Here is an 18,785-nt window from a genome sequence, read left to right as displayed (position 1 = left end):
GCATAGCTAAAATGTTATTACAGCCCAGAACGTTCTTTTAAACTTAACAGTTAACGGGACCCTGTTTATTGAATCAGGATTTTTCCATCCAATAGGATCAGTGCTGCTGATGAAGAGTTGGTGTGGCAGTTTTCCCAACCACCTTCAGAGCACATATTCCCAGTCCCCAATGTTTCCCAGAGTGTTGCACTGCAGGTCCGTGTCCAGTCGCTCCCCAGACAGCCCACCTATCCCACCCTAGCCTGCAGCATCCATACCGGCCTTCCTCCGCTTTACAGTAAGACTCCCAGCCTCAACCCAAACCTTAACAGCCATGGTGGCCTGCCCACCCTCAAAAAGAACCAGGACCCCAGTAAGGACAACCTCCTCAACAACTCTAATACGTACAGCAAGAGCTCCAACTCAATGTCCAGCCTTCTCCTCAATGGTTTACCCATTCCCAATCTCCCCATCAACAACATCCCCATTAACAGCCTTCCTCACACATCTGTGCCACATCCATACAGCAAGAAGAGCCAAGAGCCTGGTGAAAATCACTCGTATCAGAACGGAGAGCTCCCACAGGGCAACGCCCCCCAACGTCAGGGCTCCCCACTCTTCCACAGGCCCTCTCACTCCCCCACGCCATCCCGCTCCCACTCCCCCTCCCCACTTCCTACAAGTAAAGCAGGGAAGTGGCTGTACTCAGCTCTCAATGGTTCATCTGAACCCACACAGGTAGAAGACTATGGTTCTTGTACCAGCAACAACAACGAGAGGTCAAAGAGTGCACTCCCCGAGCCTCTGAGAGCTTTTAAGAATTTTTCCATGGCCGAGCCACCCCGCTGCCCCTCCCCGAGGCCTGCTGCACCTGAGACAAACCCACTGATTGGTTCCCTGCTGCAGGAGAGACAGGAAGTTATTGCCCGTATTGCACAGAGGCTCAACTTTTGTGACCCCACAGCACCCCCACTCCCTCCCGGCCTTTTTGCTTCTGACAACCCTCCCAAAGCCATGTGGGGCAGTAACCATGATGATATAACTGCCAGTAAGACCAAAGAGCTTGAGGTACCGCCCTATGAGTCTGTGGGACATGTGTGGCCCACCCCGTTTAACACACCTGTGACTGACACTTCTTTCGGGAAATGGGAAAGCTCCTCCCCTAAACCTGCAGCCTGCAGGAGGCTAAAAATGACTGAGACAAGAGACAGAGAAGAGGAGAGGAACGGGGAGAAGGAGTCAGACAGAGAGAAGGAGAAAGACAGGGAGAGGGATACAGACAGCTCTCTGATTGCCCAAGCAGTTCAAGACATTACTAGGCTCATCCAGGAGAGACTGTCTGTCCCCTCTCTGTCCCCCCGGCACAGCAGAAGCGGCAGCCCTCTGCACCATACTCACACAACAACAGTGACACACACAGTCCGCACATACTCGCACACCACACACATCCCACATGCCCCACACACTGCCACCAACGGCTACACCAACGGCCACATACCTAGCCACGAACCTCACAGAGGCAGCACGCACACCGCTGCCACACACACGCCTGTTTGCACAGACAAGCCCCGAGTTGATCGGGGTTCCGAATGCCATTCTCCCCGGGCCCAAAATGGTGCTCAGTCTACACTTGAAGAACCCTCATTCAGAGGCCAGTCCCATGCACAGGCTGGTCAGCGTTTACGAACTCCTCCAAAGGAAAAGCTCAGAGTCAGGACACCCAGCAGCCATGAATCCCCCCCTGCCTCCCCCCTCATTGAAAACCGCTCCTGGCAAGCCCAGATTTCGAACTGGACTTGCGACTACGCCAGCCCAAACATGAACTGTAACAGAAGCCACGACCACAGCAAGCCTCAAGCTCAATCCCAGATGCAAATGCAGATGCAAAACTGCAAACCTGCCCAGGCCCCGACCCTCCAGGATGAGAACCAGGCACCCTCAGATTCTGGATGCTCCAGCACATCAAGTCTAGATATGACTCCACCTTCTACTGTTCTCGTAAGACAATTCTTTCTCTAATGAGCATTGTCCAGTATGTGTGATACCCTTTTTAGTCATCAATAATGTATCACACCTGTGCTAATCACAGTTTTATATGTAAGACAAAAAAAAGGTAACAGAGTAACATGCTTTATTCTAAGTTCAGCTGGGGTAGGAAGATGATGTAAGTTCACTTGTCCACTTGCAAGCTGTTTTAATGTATTCTCTCTATACTCCCAGCGTACTCAGAGTCCCTCCCCTCTGCGTCCCTGCAACAGCTGGAAGAAACAGAATCGCCACTCATTAGACGCTACAGCAACCAAGGCCTTCCACCCCTGCACTGGCCTGCCTCTGCTCTCCAGCCCTGTAAGTAACACACAAGCACACACACATTCATGTACAGTAGCTTCATGTCTTCTAACTGAAACAGTTCTCAGCTTCAAAATTGAACATCTGCGGAAAAGACACTTGAGTCAGATGCAGGCTTACCTAATGTTTTAGCTATGCTTTAATAGTCACTGTCAGAGTCCATGCAAGTCTTTGTCATAACACCATGCTCACCACCTCTTGTTGAAGCATTACTCACAGTGCTTCACCAATGAATATACTACAGTACTTTAAATGTTGATGATTAGGATAGCTTTTTTTTTGGGCTGCTGGGCTACTGAGTAGTTTTTCAGCGTTGATGTGCACACGTGGCGATACGTAAGCTAAATGACTCATCAGCATCTCACCAGTCACAAGTTTCATCATCACAGTTTCTTCTGATCACTTTTACACATACTGTAACACACACACACACACACACACACACACACACACACACACACACACACACACACACACACACACACACACACACACACTTAAGTCTCACCAGCAGCAAGCTGACACATGCAGGTCATGACACTCTCTCTATAAAAAATATAAATAAATAAAAATATGTGTTGATGGTGTCCTGTGTGTCTGCTACAGGTTCCTCAGAGGAAAAGTCAAACAGGATACTTTGACCTGGACACCTCTGTGGCTGGCTGTAAGGGTTTGCCTTGGGCCTCTGGGAAAAGGTATACATTTTCTCACCTGGGATCTGTGTTACTATAGTTACTAGTTTCCAACTCATTTTGTACAAGAAACTAAGTTTTGGGCGCTTTGACTAGTTACAATGCAGTCTTTTGTCTTACAGTTACCTCCCACATTATCTGATGATTACAGTACCATCTGGATCTAGTTACTCATACTTTTCATCATGATTTTTAAAACCTACATGTTTCGCTCACTTTCCAGGCTCACAGCTTTTATTATATGTAACAAATATCGAGAAAAACTTGAAGATGCAGGTATTTTGTTTATTATACAGCTTATATTGTAAAGTACAGAAAATTCAGATCCTAATCACACCCGAACCCTTGGATACAAAAGCCTCAGATAAACAGTTGCATAAATCAGGCTGTGTGAGAAAAGATGAGACCATAGCAGCTTCACAGAGGGCTAAAGCTGGGTCAGCCCCGTTCTGCTGACTTTTCCTCTCACAGTGCCACCTGCTGAAGCTCTGCTGTACTGTGACTGCATCTAGAAATGCACACACGCAGCTCAAAATGGCAGACAGCACTGAACTGGCTTTATATACACAGAGATTCATGGCTCTGCCTACACACAGCAAATGTGGGTGGAAGCTCAGTGCTGCTTTTTTGTACAGCAGATGTTTGAAGAGTTTGGTATTCGGGGGTGAAAGGTCATTTTAGCTGTTTAAAAGAGCTGTTTTGCTCTGGTTGGTAAAAGGCACTATATGATATTATTTGTTTATATTTCGCCAAAAACATATGGTTGATTGAAAGAGTCATATGTAAAGTTTCTATGTTGTGACCTGTGGGCCTGAACACTTTATTTGCACTTCAAATGAATTAGGATTTCAGAGTAACCAACATTTCAAGTTGCCACTCGTGTTTATACACAGATGGAAGCCGGTTTGAGATCATTTTAGCTCACCTGAGACGCATATCTATTAAGGCACACTAGAAATGTGTGCCATGTAAATACCTTTAGGCATTTACATTAGGGCTGCTCGATTATGGCAAAAATGATAATCACGATTATTTTCACTGAAATTGAGATCACGATTATTTGACGATATTTATTTAACCCTTTAAGACCTACCATAGAACCAAGTCCACCAGAGCTTTTTTTTTTTTTTTTTTTTACATGCTGTAGTGCCATTTGTGGGAGCATTTCAAGTTGCTATACATCAATACAACTGTTATAGCCCATATTTTAATAATATGTATGCATTAAGTCCATAGTAACTACATAAATTGCAAAAAAGTGCAATAAACTACAAAAAAAATTGAAAATCGCTTTTGTTTTGTTTACATATATTTCTACTTGGAGAAATTTAAGAGGTTTATCCCTCGAAACTTTAAATACAATAAAGTTGCAAAAAATAGTTTCCCACCACAGGAAATTTATTTTGAGTGTCTTCATAGTTTTATTTTGGAGATACAGCAATTTTTATATACTGCAGGAAAAACAAAAAACAATCCTATGATGCAAATTTGCAAAGAAAACAGCAGGTGCATCATTTCACTGTGGGAAGTGTTACGAACAGCTGATAGGAACGGCAAAGCGTGTTTCTGGAATATTATGTTTTTGTTCCTGCAAGCGCTTTTTATGCAATTTTTGCAAAGCTATATGTGGAACGAAACCGTGACCAAGGACAAGCTGATGGCATCAGATGTAAGTACAACTCCTCCGGTTTCATATGCAAAACAAATTATTGCGCTAGCTTACACGGTTCAGGTTCTACAGGGATTTAAAAATAGTTACGCAAAACGGAGCGTGCTGCTCTGACCGGCTTTAAAGGGTTAACAATGACTTTAAAAAAATAATATAAAATAGTGTGCAACACCACTGAAGTTTTTTTTTTTTTTTAAACTCTCTTTTCAACCAACAGCAGTCACTCTCCAAATAACTTCTGCTTAGCTTTCCGAGCTTCCCTCGGGTCCTCTTAATCAGCGGTCTCCAACCTTTTTTGCGCCACGGACCGGTTTATGCCCGACAATATTTTCACGGACCGGCCTTTAAGGTGTCGCGGATAAATGAGGGAGGGGCTAATAATCGGCTCAGTCATTTTTAATGATCGTTGAAAGCCCAGATCGTAATCGTGATTAAAATTCGATTAATTGAGCAGCCCTAATTTACATAACGCATTTAAAAACGTGTTGATCCAGCATGTGTTTTTTTACTACAGGGTGTGTCTAAAGAGAGAGGGGTACACTGATGAGTCACAGCAGCTGTTCAGTGCTAGTGCTCCACCTGCCAGTCTCAGCCTGCTGGGAAACTTTGAGGTATAGCACACAAACACAGAATCATCTGTTCTCTTCAGCTATCGTTTTTGACATTAGCTCAAGTCCGATTCTCCTTTTTGGATCCCTAAACTGTCACATTCTCAAAGGGATTTAACCTCGAGCAACCACCATACTGCAGGTTGTACTTTTTTTTTTTTAAAGAAAAATGAAAACATAGCTGTGAAACATGGTCTAACAAGTCCTGATTTTAAAACTTTCAAGTGAAAACCAAAACTGTGTCAACCTGTAGAAAAGTAAGAGTGACATTTTTAAAGCTGAACTTATGTCCCATTAGGAGTGTGTGCTGAACTACCGCCTGGAGCCTTTAGGGACAGTGGAGGGTTTCACAGCAGAGGTCGGCGCCAGCGGATCCTTCTGCCCCAGTCACCTTACCTTACCTGCAGATGTGTCCTTCTATAGTGTCTCTGATGACAACGCTCCCTCACCATATATGGTAAAATTTCTTTTTCTATAAAGTAATAATAAAGCCCCCTAAGCCTAGAGATAAAACCATATTAGCTCATGTGTGTTACTTCTGTTTGCCTGTTTTTGATTGCCATGTGTTTTCTGGCAGGGTGTGATAAACCTGGAGTCCCTGGGAAAAAGGGGCTATCGTGTACCTCCATCAGGAACCATTCAAGTGGTGAGGATTTTCTTTCACAGTTGACAGTAGACATGTTTTCAAAATATAGCTACATCACAGCGTGGCTGAGAACAAAGAGCAGATTACAGGAAGTAACAAAAGTGAATGGAGACTCCTTGTGGATGTAGAGGAAACTGCATCATTAAACATACAGGGACCTGTTCAAGGCTGTTTTGTTTCATTTATAGTGCAGAAAGCTCTTATCTCCTTAATACTCGGATTACATTGTTGGGATTGTAGGTATAGAGGAATAGTCATATTATGTATCTTGATCACAGCATGTAAAGTGTAAAAAAATATTTGCTATAGTTAAATGAAAGACAGTGTTAAAACTTATTACAAAGCCTGACTTTAAAATGGTTTTAACCCTGCCATGCTCTCCGGTTAAACCCCTCAGACCTTATTCAACCCTAACAAGACAGTGGTAAAGATGTTTGTTGTGATGTACGACCTACGAGCCATGCCAGCTGGACACCAGACCTTCTTACGCCAGAGGACCTTCTCTGTTCCCGTCCGTCGTGACACAAACAATCAGACCAGCAGGAAACCCCTCGCCCTGGGCCAGGGACGAACCTTGCGCTACCTCATTCACCTGAGGTGAGATGGCTGTTATTTTTGTCTGAACACTCAAAGTGGAGCATATCCAGCAGCACCCATGTTTATACTCCCATTTTCATGCTTTTGGCCTGTCATTTCATGCTTTTCTCCCTCTCCCAACCTCTACCAGGTTCCAGAGCTCTAAGTCTGGGAAGATCTACCTCCATAGGGACATCCGTCTGCTGTTTTCCAGGAAGTCCATGGAGGTGGACAGCGGTGCTGCCTACGAGCTCCAGTCCTTCACAGAGTCCCCTGTTGACCCGCCGTACTCTTCCCGCTGCTGAGGCCTGAAGCCCTCCCTCCTCCACCCGGCAGGCCACTACTGAAACATTAGTCACAACTTGATGCCAGCGACAGACTCAGACCGTTAGTCCATTTGAAAAGAGACGAGGTTTAAGGACCAGAGTCAAAAGCCTCTCATGGTCTGTCTCCACAAACTTATGTTTCATCCCCTGTCATCCAAAACTGGCAAAGGGGGCAGCAAGCTGAGATCCTAGGAGACTCATCAGAAATAAAAGCTTGTTCTCTGTTAAGCTTACAGCTTTGGAGCAGAGTGGCTGAGTCAAAAGTTTCGGTTTTAGGATGTATTTCTAATGTTGTACTCCTGGTCAATATGTGTTTAACAGATTTCATGGGTAACATGCTTACCTTCTATTGTGTGTATCCCCTCCAGCGTCTTGCAGGAGAGTAGACACACATAAAGTTAGACAAAAAATTTATTTGAAAAGAGTCGAGGCGTTAAATCGAAATGTTAATTGGACCTATTGAGTGTGAAATAAGAAATAATTTGTTTCTAATTGAATGTGATGGCCTTTTAATAATAAACGATTCCGATTTTAAATTTTTCAAGATTAGATTGACCCAGCTGAACGTGTACTCAGTTTTCTCTCTGTGATTCCTGAGCTCGGAGCAGAGGTTGTGCATATAGATGAAGAACCCTATGGCAAACGATGCAACATATACCATGGACCACTGAAAGAAAAAAAAAACAGCAACAACAAAAAAAAAACAGTCGAACGAGCAATCAAGATAGACTTACGTGAAAGCATCACAGCAGAACATCAGAAGTGCACTGTGGATTTTTTTTTCTCAATGTAACTGGAAATGAAACAGAAAATAGAAATATTCTAATACTTTTGTACTGTTACAAAACCACTTTATTGGAAGTGTTGCAATAGAAAGAATAACCTTAGTTTAGTGTTTACACATTCACTTTCAGTTTACTTACCATCGGTTTATTTAATATTTAAATGTTTCAGTTATTACTTGTGACGTCTGCCATGCTAAGATGATGTAGTGCAAACTGTATATCATAGTATGTATTTTTGACATTAATATTCAAATCTGAAAAAATATATCTATATATCTTCTAAAGCAATTTGGAATCTGCTGTGTCTCTTTGTGGTTTTAATTCTCACACTATGTTTCCTGTTCTGCCTTTTGATGTGTCTTGATGCTCACCTCCGTCTTTATGTGCAAACAGTAACTGGTTTTCTGCTAAATGCAAGATAAAAGGTGCATAAGAGAACGTGGGAATGGCAAGAATGATGTGTGGGGTGTGATAGCTGATTTTCAGCTGTCACACCCCCACACATTTTTTTTTTTTTTTTTAAACATTGGCCAGTAGTCACTGACTCATCCTGGTGCAAAACAACACTATAAATACATGTGTTGAGATCTGCTACTGACAGCCCTTGTTTTTAGTACATTGTTGATGTTTTTCAAACACAGACAGCATAGCGCACTCTTTGGGATGAGTCACAAGCATTCCTTGTATATTAGGCTGTAATCAGTAAAAGTATATGCACATGAACCATTTTAATCACAATGAGAGTAAAAACGGTATATCTGAGGTGTAAGTGAAAGTTTAAACACAAGTTAAATTGCTTTATGTAATTACAGAAATTTGTTTCGTTTTGTTTTTCTCCGGTTCAAAACAGTGAGTCTTTGTTACCATACACCCCAAATGCATTTCAGATATTTCAGTTTTTTTTTTTTTATCAGTCTCTCAATTTGTAAAACTGAGAATTGGCTAAACTTAACCAAATTTATAAAATAAATAACTGCGATGTTTTTGAAAATCGTACATTTCTGATGAAAACTAACTTTCTTTTCTGAAAAAGTTAAATTTTAGAGAATCCTGATCAACTTTTATACTGTTTCCAGGGCTTTTATTTTGAAAATCAAACCAACTGAATAGTTTCCTATATTGGAGGACTTTATTTAGAAAATTACATAATTTTTCATATTTTTTATTAAGAAACTGGGGGCTTGTATTGTATCTGACACACACCTGTTGGGCACTGTCAGGGTCTAGGCCTGTGGTCTGTTGTCCTTCAGTGTGTGTCTGAGAAAGAGGAAAGGAAATTGTGAATGGCATCTGTGAAAACTTGATGTTAAGAGCAATGTTGCCTATAAGCTGCGTGCGTGCAGCTTATAGGGACATATATAGATATCTATATATCTATCTATAGATAGATATAGAGCCAAATAATAAATGGATTGCACCAAATTCTTTTAATTAACTTGTTGAAAGAATGACTTGACATGACTTCCAGCTTACATAACCACCGGATCCACCATGCAAGGTATTTCCAGGTATTTTGCCTTTAAAATGATAGATTTCTGGAATCTGAGGTATCATAACAAAGATTAAATGACTGGTCGTTTACAGCTTGAAGGATCCTCTTTGTTGTCAATACAATGATTGGAGATGACTAGAAAAGTTTTACTTTTGATACAATAAGATCCTTTTGAAGGGGTAGTGTGAATATCATTGATTTTAAGTAAAAGGGTTTAAGAAGTAATGCAAGTACACTTGTTCAAGTAGACTAGTTTAAACTTGTTTCTTGGCACACTGTGGGGGCCCTTAGCATGATCTGAGCTAAATCCCACATCCAACGTGTTGATTGCTGCTGATCGTGTCATCCCTTTATGGCCAGTGTACTCATATTCTAATGGCGGCTTCCAGCAGCATAACGCATCATGTCACAAAAGCTCAAATCATTTCAAACTGGTTCATTAAACATGTCAATACATTTCTAAAAAATGACAAATGGGTTCTGAAACATTATTCGTTTACGCTGCACGTGCTCATATTTGGCTCTTTTTTTCTTCTTCTTTTTTAAATCAGAAGGAAAAACAAATTACTCTGGGGGTGGGTATAAAAAGAAAACACTTTATTTTGTATAGCTGTATTCCTCTTGGTTTTGTGCAATGAGATGTAGTGAGGAAACGGAAAATAAATCGGCCAGCATTAAGCGGTGCCGAGCTCTCCATCCTCCAGATCTGCGGATTATTTTCTGAGATCTGGATTTGTGACACAGCACATGGACCCAGCAGCTGATCTTTGTGTCATTATGCAACCTAAATCTGAACTCCGTACCCGGTGCGTGTGCATGGCGGGAGCGCGCGTGGTGTCTCCGCATGTGACGTAGTATTGTGTGCGGGAGTGAGCGCTCGGCAGCTCTCGGTTGGGTTCGGTGAGTCAGAGTCGAATCGGGCGAGCAACACGCGAGCGGGGGATTTGTGGAACACTTGTTCGGCTGGTGAGCGGTCTCCTGACAAAAATCACAACTGTTTAAACATGTCGGGGGATAACGAAGAGACTCAGACAGCTGAGGAGACGCCGGTGGAAGAGAAGGTAAACGCGGGCTTTTCCTCACGAGCCCCGGGGACGGTTGCTTCGTGGTAACCTAACACTGTAGCTTAGCTTCTCCTCTTCCTCTATTTCGTTGTTGACATATAAATCACAACTAGCTACCGAGACCCAGGTAGATTAATATTGTTCGTCGGGTATCCTAACGATCTTCTATTACGTAGTAATTCGCGCTTTGTCTTTCAGCTGGAAGTGTTTTGACGCTAGCTGACGTGACATTCAAAGCGTCTATTAGCTTAGCTGCTAAAAAAAATTAGCTTAGCTCATTCAGCACAGTGACAGTTCTCTTTAAACTAGAAGTGCTAAATCAGGGCCTGTCTAATTAACTGTCTTGCCAGCCTGGCTATTGATAGCGTGATTTTTATTTTATTTTTTTAAAACAGAAACGAGTATCCCAACCGGTGGTCCAACCTACACATTACTAGCTAGTAGGATATGCTAATGCTTCTGTCTAGCTTGTTTAGCGGGAGCGGTGAATTTAAACGCTTTTCCATGGAGGACCACCCTTTGCCACCAACGTATTCAGTAAAGTTGTTCAATAAGCAGCCTTCAAACGTCATTAGATAGGTTTTATTCATAGTTTTACGGGCTTAAACGTCTGTGTAAGTGTGGTGCTGTCTGGAGCTACCAGCTGACCGAGAGCTGATTAATCTAATCTTATGCTTCTGTTTGTTTACAGGAGGTTCAGGAAAAGACGATCAGCCCCGAGAAGGCAGAAGAGGCTAAACTGAAAGCAAGATATCCAAATTTGGGAAATAAACCCGGAGGGTCGGATTTACTTCGGAAACGCCTTCAGAAAGGGGTGAGTAATCTCATGTGTTTGTCTTCAAAACATAAAGGGTTCACTTTAGGATTGTCCTTGAAGCTTTTGCTATTTTATATAGGTGCGCTACACGGTCCTGACTAGCAAGTTATTGGTGTTGGACATAGTTAATAGAGAAATATGTCCAGCCCAGTTTATCAGGAAATTAAACTGAGAAACTGACACATATTGGGGGGTTTCTGTTTTATTTTTCTTTGGTTTTTTTAACTTATAAAATGAGTATATTTCCAGAATTTTCTTCCATAGAAAACAGTTCAGTCTCGGTAAAATCAACTTTGATTGTGGATGCAATTTAAGGATTTTCTGCTTCTGTCATGTTGTAAAATCTGGGACAGCAGAGAATCGAAAATAGGTTTAGGTTTAAATAACTTGCGATTGGCACCGTAATAATTACTTGACTTTTTAAAAGTAATCACCTGTCAGTAGAAGACCATCTAATATCTGCTGAAGGGCTTAATAATATATCACAGCATGATTTAACCTGTGTGGTCAGCTTCCAGGAAATTTTCCATTCTCTTTTAGAACATTTTAGTAATCATGTTTGTTGTGATAATAATACACTAACCAAGATTAATTTTCTTTGAATAAATAAATATTTTTCTTGTACTTCTCACAAGAAATTACCTGCTGCAGTAATTTCTTTTTGAAAAACTGATGTTCCCTAAAATTATTATTCGCAAGTGATGCTAGTTTCAGTCATTGTGCAGAAGTACTGTTTATAAGGGTGGGGAAACCTGCAGTCAGCTGAAACTGAAGAAGTCACTTGGATGAGTGATGAAACTTTTCTCCCACTTAAAGCGCTATGTCCAGATGAACAGAATCAACTTTTTGGGATTTCCTTACCTGGGTGACACTAGTTTTTTCTTTTTCTAGTTTTTGCATTTAATTTGCTGATCAAGATTGTTACTGAGTGTATGTGTTCTAATGTTATACTGTGTGTATTTCTCATAGTGGATGTTTTTCTTTCAGTGTTTGCATGGTCCTCTCTGAGGAAAGTTTGTCTTGGCAATTTGGCATTTATATTTCCTGTGTGATACCCTGAGAGACCACAGAAAGCCTCCACCAGTTGTCAATAAGAAAAAAGAAAGACCTGGTTAAAATTCCTTAATAAAATCTCAGGAGTGTACCTTTTTGATCTACAGGGTGGGCCATTTATATAGATACACCGTAATAAAATGGGAATGGTTGGTGATATTAAAGTCCTGTTTGTGGCACATTAGTATATGTGAGGGGGCAAACTCCTCAAGATGGGTGGTGACCATGGTGGCCATTTAGAAGTCGGCCATCTTGGATACAACTTTTGTCTTTTCAATAGGAAGAGGGCCATGTGACACATCAAACTTACTGGTAATGTCACAAGAATAACAATGGTGTGCTTGGTTTCAATGTAACTTTATTCTTTCATGAGTTATTTACAAGTTTCTGACCACTTATAAAATGTGTTCAATTTGCTGCCCATTGTGTTGGATTGTCAATGCAACCCTCTTCTCCCACTCTTCACACACTGATAGCAACACCGCAGGAGAAATGCCAGCACAGGCATCCAATATCCGTAGTTTCAGGTGCTGCACATCTCGTATCTTCACACCATAGACAATTGCCTACAGATGACCCCAAAGATAAAAGTCTAAGGGGGTCAGATCGGGAGACCTTGGGGGCCATTCAACTGGCCCACGACGACCAATCCACTTTCCAGGAAACTGTTCATCTAGGAATGCCTGGCACCCATAATGTGGTGGTGCACCATCTTACTGGAAAAACTCAGGGAACGTGCCAGCTTCAGTGCATAAAGAGGGAAACACATCATCATGTAGCAATTTCAAATATCCAGTGGCCTTGAGGTTTCCATTGATGAAGAATGGACCCACTATCATTGTACCCCATATACTGAGACTTTTCAAAATAAACAATCACGTGAAAGAGCAGATTATTTACAGATGAGAAGTAAAAAAAGAGCCGCCAGGTGCTAAAAAATAAACCTTAGACTCAAACTCATTGAGATGCTGCAGTAGCTGGAGTTGTTAAGGGTGCCATTTGTGAGTAGCTAATATCCGCCGAAGAGATGTTCGACTAATGCCACTCTCCAGCGACATGCGGCGAGTGCTACGCTGTGGGCTCTTGCTGAATGAAGCTAGGACAGCCACTGATGTTTCTTCATTAGTGACAGTTTTCTTGCGACCACATTTTGGCAAATCCAACACTGAACCAGTTTCACGAAACTTAGCAAGCAGTTTGCTAACTGTAGCATGTGAGATTGGTGGTCTCGCAGGGTGTCTTGCATTGAAATCTGCTGCAATGACCCGGTTACTGCGTTCACCAGATATCGACACAATTTCAATCCGCTCCTCACGTGTTAACCTCTTCGACATGTCAATGGCTGTGAACAAAGAGAAACTTGTAAATAACTCATGAAAGAATAAAGTTACGTTGAAACCAAGCACACCATTGTTTTTCTTGTGACATTACCAGTAAGTTTGATGTGTCACATGGCCCTCTTCCTATTGGAAAAAACAAAAGTTGTATCTAAGATGGCCGACTTTTAAATGGCCACCATGGTCACCACCCATCTTGAGGAGTTTGCCCCCTCACATATACTAATGTGCCACAAACAGGACTTTAATATCACCAACCATTCCCATTTTATTACGGTGTAAATGGCCCACCCTGTAGATCGCAGTTTGTGGGATTTACTCTGACATTTAAAAAATTAGACATTTTTAAATTGGTGTCTATTTTCATTGGTGCCACTTTTGTTTAATTTGAATCTTCTGTTTTTCTGCAGCAAAAGTACTTTGACTCTGGTGACTACAACATGGCAAAAGCGAAGATAAAGAACAAACAGCTGCCAACAGCTGCACCAGAGAAGACCGAGATCACAGGGGACCACATCCCCACCCCCCAGGACCTGCCCCAGAGGAAACCCTCTCTTGTGGCCAGTAAACTGGCAGGCTGATGTACACGCAGCCTCAGATGGCCCCCTCAGCACCTCCCAGCCCCTAATCCTCTCCACTTAAGTCTCAGAGATTTAATATTACCTCTCCTATGTCTCACTTTATCACTCCACCCTCTCCACACTGGCCTGGGCCCCACCCAACTGGATTCCACACCTCCAGGTCAACCATGTCAAATCCTCTTTTTTGTTTCAACCCACCCTTTGGCTTTTTCTCTACTGCCACCACATCCTTTCCTCTGTTATTGTCCTCCTACATTTCCTTCATGTCTTGTCTTTACCTCCATGTTTGTCCATGTACACTGAAGAAACGGTCTGTGATGCCTCTGAACAATGGATGGACAGCAGATATGACTGTTTACGAGCTGAAGTGAGGGGCGAGCAGCAGAAGCTTGCATCTTGTGAGGTTTGGGCGCGGGGGGGATTTAGTGTGGTGTTCAGTCTGGAGATTATGATTGTGTGTGTGTGTGTGTATGTATCTGATATATATTTGTCTGGCACAGGGGCAGAATGTTTTACATCAGATTTGTATTATTCACTGTATGACCTTACTCTAAATTATGCTGTCAATATGCTTGAATGATTGAATATAGTAATTCAGAGGCCAAGTTCCGTTTTATTAACACTATGATTGTGTCTGCATTAAAGGACCTTGCAGTAAAGGCTGGGGTGTCACTTTGAACTGCATGTGTGATGCTGGGCTCCCGAAGGTGAAGCTTCACATACTGCATTTTTATTCATCAAGGTGCACTGAGCAGATGTTTAAAAGAGATGCTAAAAAGCTTGGGTGCGGCTCAAATGCTGGTAGCAGGTAGTTCCTTCAAGAAGTGTCAGAAATAGATCCTCTTCTTAAAAGAGCAAAATGCAGTGTTTTTAAGTTTACACTGTGTGCTGCTCCATTTTATATGCCGACACAGTCCTCTCCTAAGGATGGAGTCATCATGAATGAATCAGGTTTTAAAGGGTTAGAGGGGATACAGGACCTGAAGGGTAAAATCCTTCAGAGGGACCAGTCTTTATGCTGTATACATTGGTGGACAAAAACAAGGAACAAATAGTGTAAGTTTTGGGGAAATAATCTTGTGTAATCATGACTTAAAGTAGTTTTATCTTTAGCCCTGCATAGTGCTTTTCCAGAAGTTTTTACTGGCCAGATGCAATTTACTTGTGGTGTGATAAATCAAAGCTAGGACATCTGTCCAAGTTGTGCATGTACATGGCTGCCCTGCTGTCACATTGTGCCATTTTGTTTTGTAAATAAAGTAGTTTTGCACAATACTTTTGTGTAATCTTTAAAGACCTACGATGTATTTAAGGTGCTTTCAGATTGCTAATGTTTACATGGTAAATCTAATGTTTACATAGTAAGATTTAAAATAGTTTATTTTCTAGAAGTTAGAATATTTCTGTGTTCCAGGAGCCATAATTTAAGTACAGCTTTAAATAAGAATAAATATTCAAGCATCCATTTTCTTCTGCTTACCTTGGAATATGGTCACACAAGCAGAGGAGCCTAAATGTTTAGGCACGCCAGATTTGTCCAACTCGCCACTAGGTGGTGATAAGTTGACAGCTCAGTTCCTCTCTTCACCCAAGTGTCCAGAAGATATACTTGCAGATCTGATGATACTGTTACAAAATCCACCCTCGACATGCAACCAGGGTGTCCTGGTGTCATGTGCACTTAGGGGCACCCTTCTGTTCGAACATGGTGTTCGAACAGAACATTAGGCAGACCGTTCCTCCCAGTCACGCCCCACCAGGTCTCAGTGTCGTTTCCCCTGTAAGCATTCAAGTCCACCAGTAGGATGACAAAGTCACTAAATGGAGGACACTCAAGAGCCACACCCCGTCACTCCCAGAAGGCTGTGTTCTCTAAAATATCATTCGGTCCATAGGCACAAACCCAGTCACTGGCACAGGTAAGCAACCCCCTCATCCATGGGCGAAACCCCCCAGGGTGCATACAGCAAGCAATAGGGATACAAGGATACCCACCCTTGCCCACCGCCTCTCATTAAGGGCAATTCCAGGTGGCCTACATGGGTTAAGGCCTAAGTGCTCTCCCTTAAGCTCCCTCCCATTCCTGACTCCAGGGTGAGGCCTAGGTAGCCCTATCCCAGTCAGGGTAAGCTGGTCCCTTGTTCTCTTTTCCATTTCCTCACTCAGGACTAATTTGCCTTGGGAGACCTAACCAGGGCCAAAAACTCCAAACAAAATGGAGCCTGGGCTGTCATTAAAATACAACAGAATGAATACATCAATGGGGTGAAGAATACAAGAACAGCTTGGTAGAACAAAAAGGAGCTAAATACTTAAAACTAATTACAATACAATGTCATGTGAAGATGAATATGAATTATACACTGGTTCAACTCTTCGGTAAGACAAATATTTAATCAATCACATGGCAGAAACTCATTGCATTTGGGTATTAAGACATGGTAAAGACAGCCTGCTGGATTTCAAACATCGGAATGAGGGGGGAAAAGGTGATTTAATGGACTTATGACAGTTAGATGGTCTCATCTGACTATTTCAGAAAATGCGGATGTACTGAGATTTTTCCATACAACCATCTCTAGAGTTAACCGAGAATTGTCTGAAAAAAATAAAGAAAATATTCAGTGAACAGCAGTTCTCTGGGTGAAAGTGGCTTGTTGATGCCAGTGATCAGAGGAGAATGGCCAGACTGCTTGGAACTAATAGGAAAGTAACAGAAGCTAAAATAATCACTCATTACAACCAAGGTACGCAGAAGAGCATCTCTGGACACAACATGTCGAATCTTTGAAGCAGATTAGCTACAGCAGCAAAAAAAGTACACCAGGTGCCACTCATGGGTGGTTTTAAACAACACAGCCTACCTGAGTATTGTTGCTGACCATGCCAGTGGATACACACAGTGTACAGCAGGATAACACACATTGTCGCAAAGATCAAATCATCTCAAGCCAGTTTCTTGAGCCTTCAGTTTGTGCCAACTCTGGGGACAAATGTGTAAAATATTATAACAGCCAAGAGAGCATTTGTGGTTTTCATGCATTTATGATGATGATAAGGAGGAAGGAAGCACACACATGCATGCATAAGTGTTAATATTAGTATATTATTAATATTAACACAGTTTTCAATGTGAATTTTAAATATTAGATTCTGATCTAACAGATGTCTAAACTCATCTGTTGTTAAATTTCAGCCCCACTTTTCATATTTGTTGTCATTCCAGTTGTGCCCTGGCAGAATTTGTGATTTTTGGCCATTTTTCAGAGAATATGAATGACAATACAAAAACGTTTCTTTTACTCGTGGTCAGTCGTTGTGTTTGCCCTTTTCAAATCAGAATGACACTGATCAGAAATTTACATACCCTACCAAAAGTTTACATACCCTAGTTCCAGCACCGGATCCCCGCAGAGCTGCATTCCCAGCCCCCTACTGTACACCCTGTACACCTATAACTGCACACCAACCCAACCTAGCAGTGGCTGCACTTCCTCGATGCCCTAAGGAAGAATAAACTGGACCGGATAAACTGGACCTGCTGCTGACCTTCTAGCGCTCCTCAGTGGACAGCGGGCTCTCCGATTGGCTGGGTGTTTGGTACAGGGGCCACTACTAAGAACAGGAAGGCTGTGCAGCGGGTACCCCTCTGAGACCATCACCACATACTCTTATCTCAGAAAAACCAGGGCCATCACAGGTGACCCCTTGTACCCCTCTCACCACCTGTTTGGCCCACTGGCCTCTGGTCAATCAGGTCCCACACCTCCAGACTTACAAATAGCTTCTTCACACGCAGACTCAGACCAAGTCTTTTCTTTGCATTACTTCTAAGCACTTTGCAACCATTTTGTTCTCTGATTTTTTATGCACGCACGCACACACACACACACACACACACACACACACACACACACACTACAAGTAAACAGATCACAGGTGAGGAGGGTTACCTTTAGTAGTCATTTAAACCTCTTTGTGTCAACTTGTGTGTGTGTGTTATCATGCCAAAACTTCGAGGGTATGTAAACTTTTGATCAGTGTCATTTGGGTAGTTTGTGTCGTTATTTTGATTTAAAAAGGGCAAACACAACCACTGGCCACGAGTGAAAGAAAAGTTTTTGTAATATAATTCCTATTCTTTGAAAAATGGCCAAAAATCACAAATTCTTCCAGGGTATGTAAACTTATGAGCACAACTGTACATCAAACTTAGTATTCACCTCACCCTTACAGGGTGTGCACAGCGGGTTTTATCACATCAACAGAGTGAGTGACACAACAGCCACCTTGTGTGGTTAGCATTATACATCACAGTCACTGCAGAAAATGTATTTTACTGACAGAGAATGTTTTTTTAATCATCATTATGATCAAAATTATTTTAATAGGGACAATGCAATTTAACAATGACACAATACAGACCTTGACAGTGACGTGCTGTAAAGATACAACTATTTTTAATTTCCAGTCCTTGTCCCCTAGGTGGGTTTTTACATCGACAATTCACAAATAATATATGACTCACTTAGTTAACCAGAATATGTCACCTAAGGTTTTTGCTATATGTATATACAATTATGAAAATGAAACACAAATATATACCATTAAGGAGGCATTGTCACCAAGTGTATGAAAACTCAAAGAGGTGCCTGCATTGCTGGATGCAATAAATGCACTGAACATGAGTAGGTTTTATATCTGCCTAACCAATTGCATCAATGCCATTATATTATATATATCCCTGATGTTGGCTGCTGGGTGTGTGGAGAGATCACTTACTGTTTCCTTACTTGTCTTCTTAGGCACTG

At 42.0% G+C, this 18,785-nt stretch overlaps 2 protein-coding genes across 3 annotated transcripts in view; both read left to right on the top strand.

Moving 5' to 3' along the window:
* The window catches only part of atosa (atos homolog A), a 36,812-nt gene extending 28,501 nt beyond the window's left edge, over window positions 1–8,311 (top strand). For both annotated transcript variants that reach the window (XM_080885825.1, XM_080885826.1), the window contains exons 5-12: window positions 96–1,977; window positions 2,200–2,325; window positions 2,935–3,023; window positions 5,204–5,300; window positions 5,596–5,754; window positions 5,875–5,943; window positions 6,341–6,540; window positions 6,671–8,311. In XM_080885825.1, the coding sequence (XP_080741951.1) occupies window positions 96–1,977; window positions 2,200–2,325; window positions 2,935–3,023; window positions 5,204–5,300; window positions 5,596–5,754; window positions 5,875–5,943; window positions 6,341–6,540; window positions 6,671–6,824 (2,776 nt within the window). In that variant the 3' untranslated portion in view covers window positions 6,825–8,311. The remainder of the gene's footprint in view (window positions 1–95; window positions 1,978–2,199; window positions 2,326–2,934; window positions 3,024–5,203; window positions 5,301–5,595; window positions 5,755–5,874; window positions 5,944–6,340; window positions 6,541–6,670) is intronic.
* Window positions 8,312–9,986: 1,675 nt separating this feature from the next.
* On the top strand, window positions 9,987–15,249 carry arpp19a (cAMP-regulated phosphoprotein 19a). The gene is made up of 3 exons (XM_080884638.1): window positions 9,987–10,183; window positions 10,878–11,000; window positions 13,804–15,249. Exons 1-3 carry the CDS (start codon window positions 10,127–10,129, stop codon window positions 13,972–13,974), a joined length of 351 nt encoding a protein of 116 aa, XP_080740764.1. The 5' UTR covers window positions 9,987–10,126; the 3' UTR covers window positions 13,975–15,249.
* Window positions 15,250–18,785: the final 3,536 nt, after the last annotated feature.

Source organism: Rhamphochromis sp. 'chilingali', assembly GCF_963969265.1.
Source record: "Rhamphochromis sp. 'chilingali' genome assembly, chromosome: 6".
Lineage (NCBI taxonomy): Eukaryota > Metazoa > Chordata > Actinopteri > Cichliformes > Cichlidae > Rhamphochromis > Rhamphochromis sp. 'chilingali'.
This window is presented reverse-complemented; position numbering and strand designations above follow the sequence as displayed.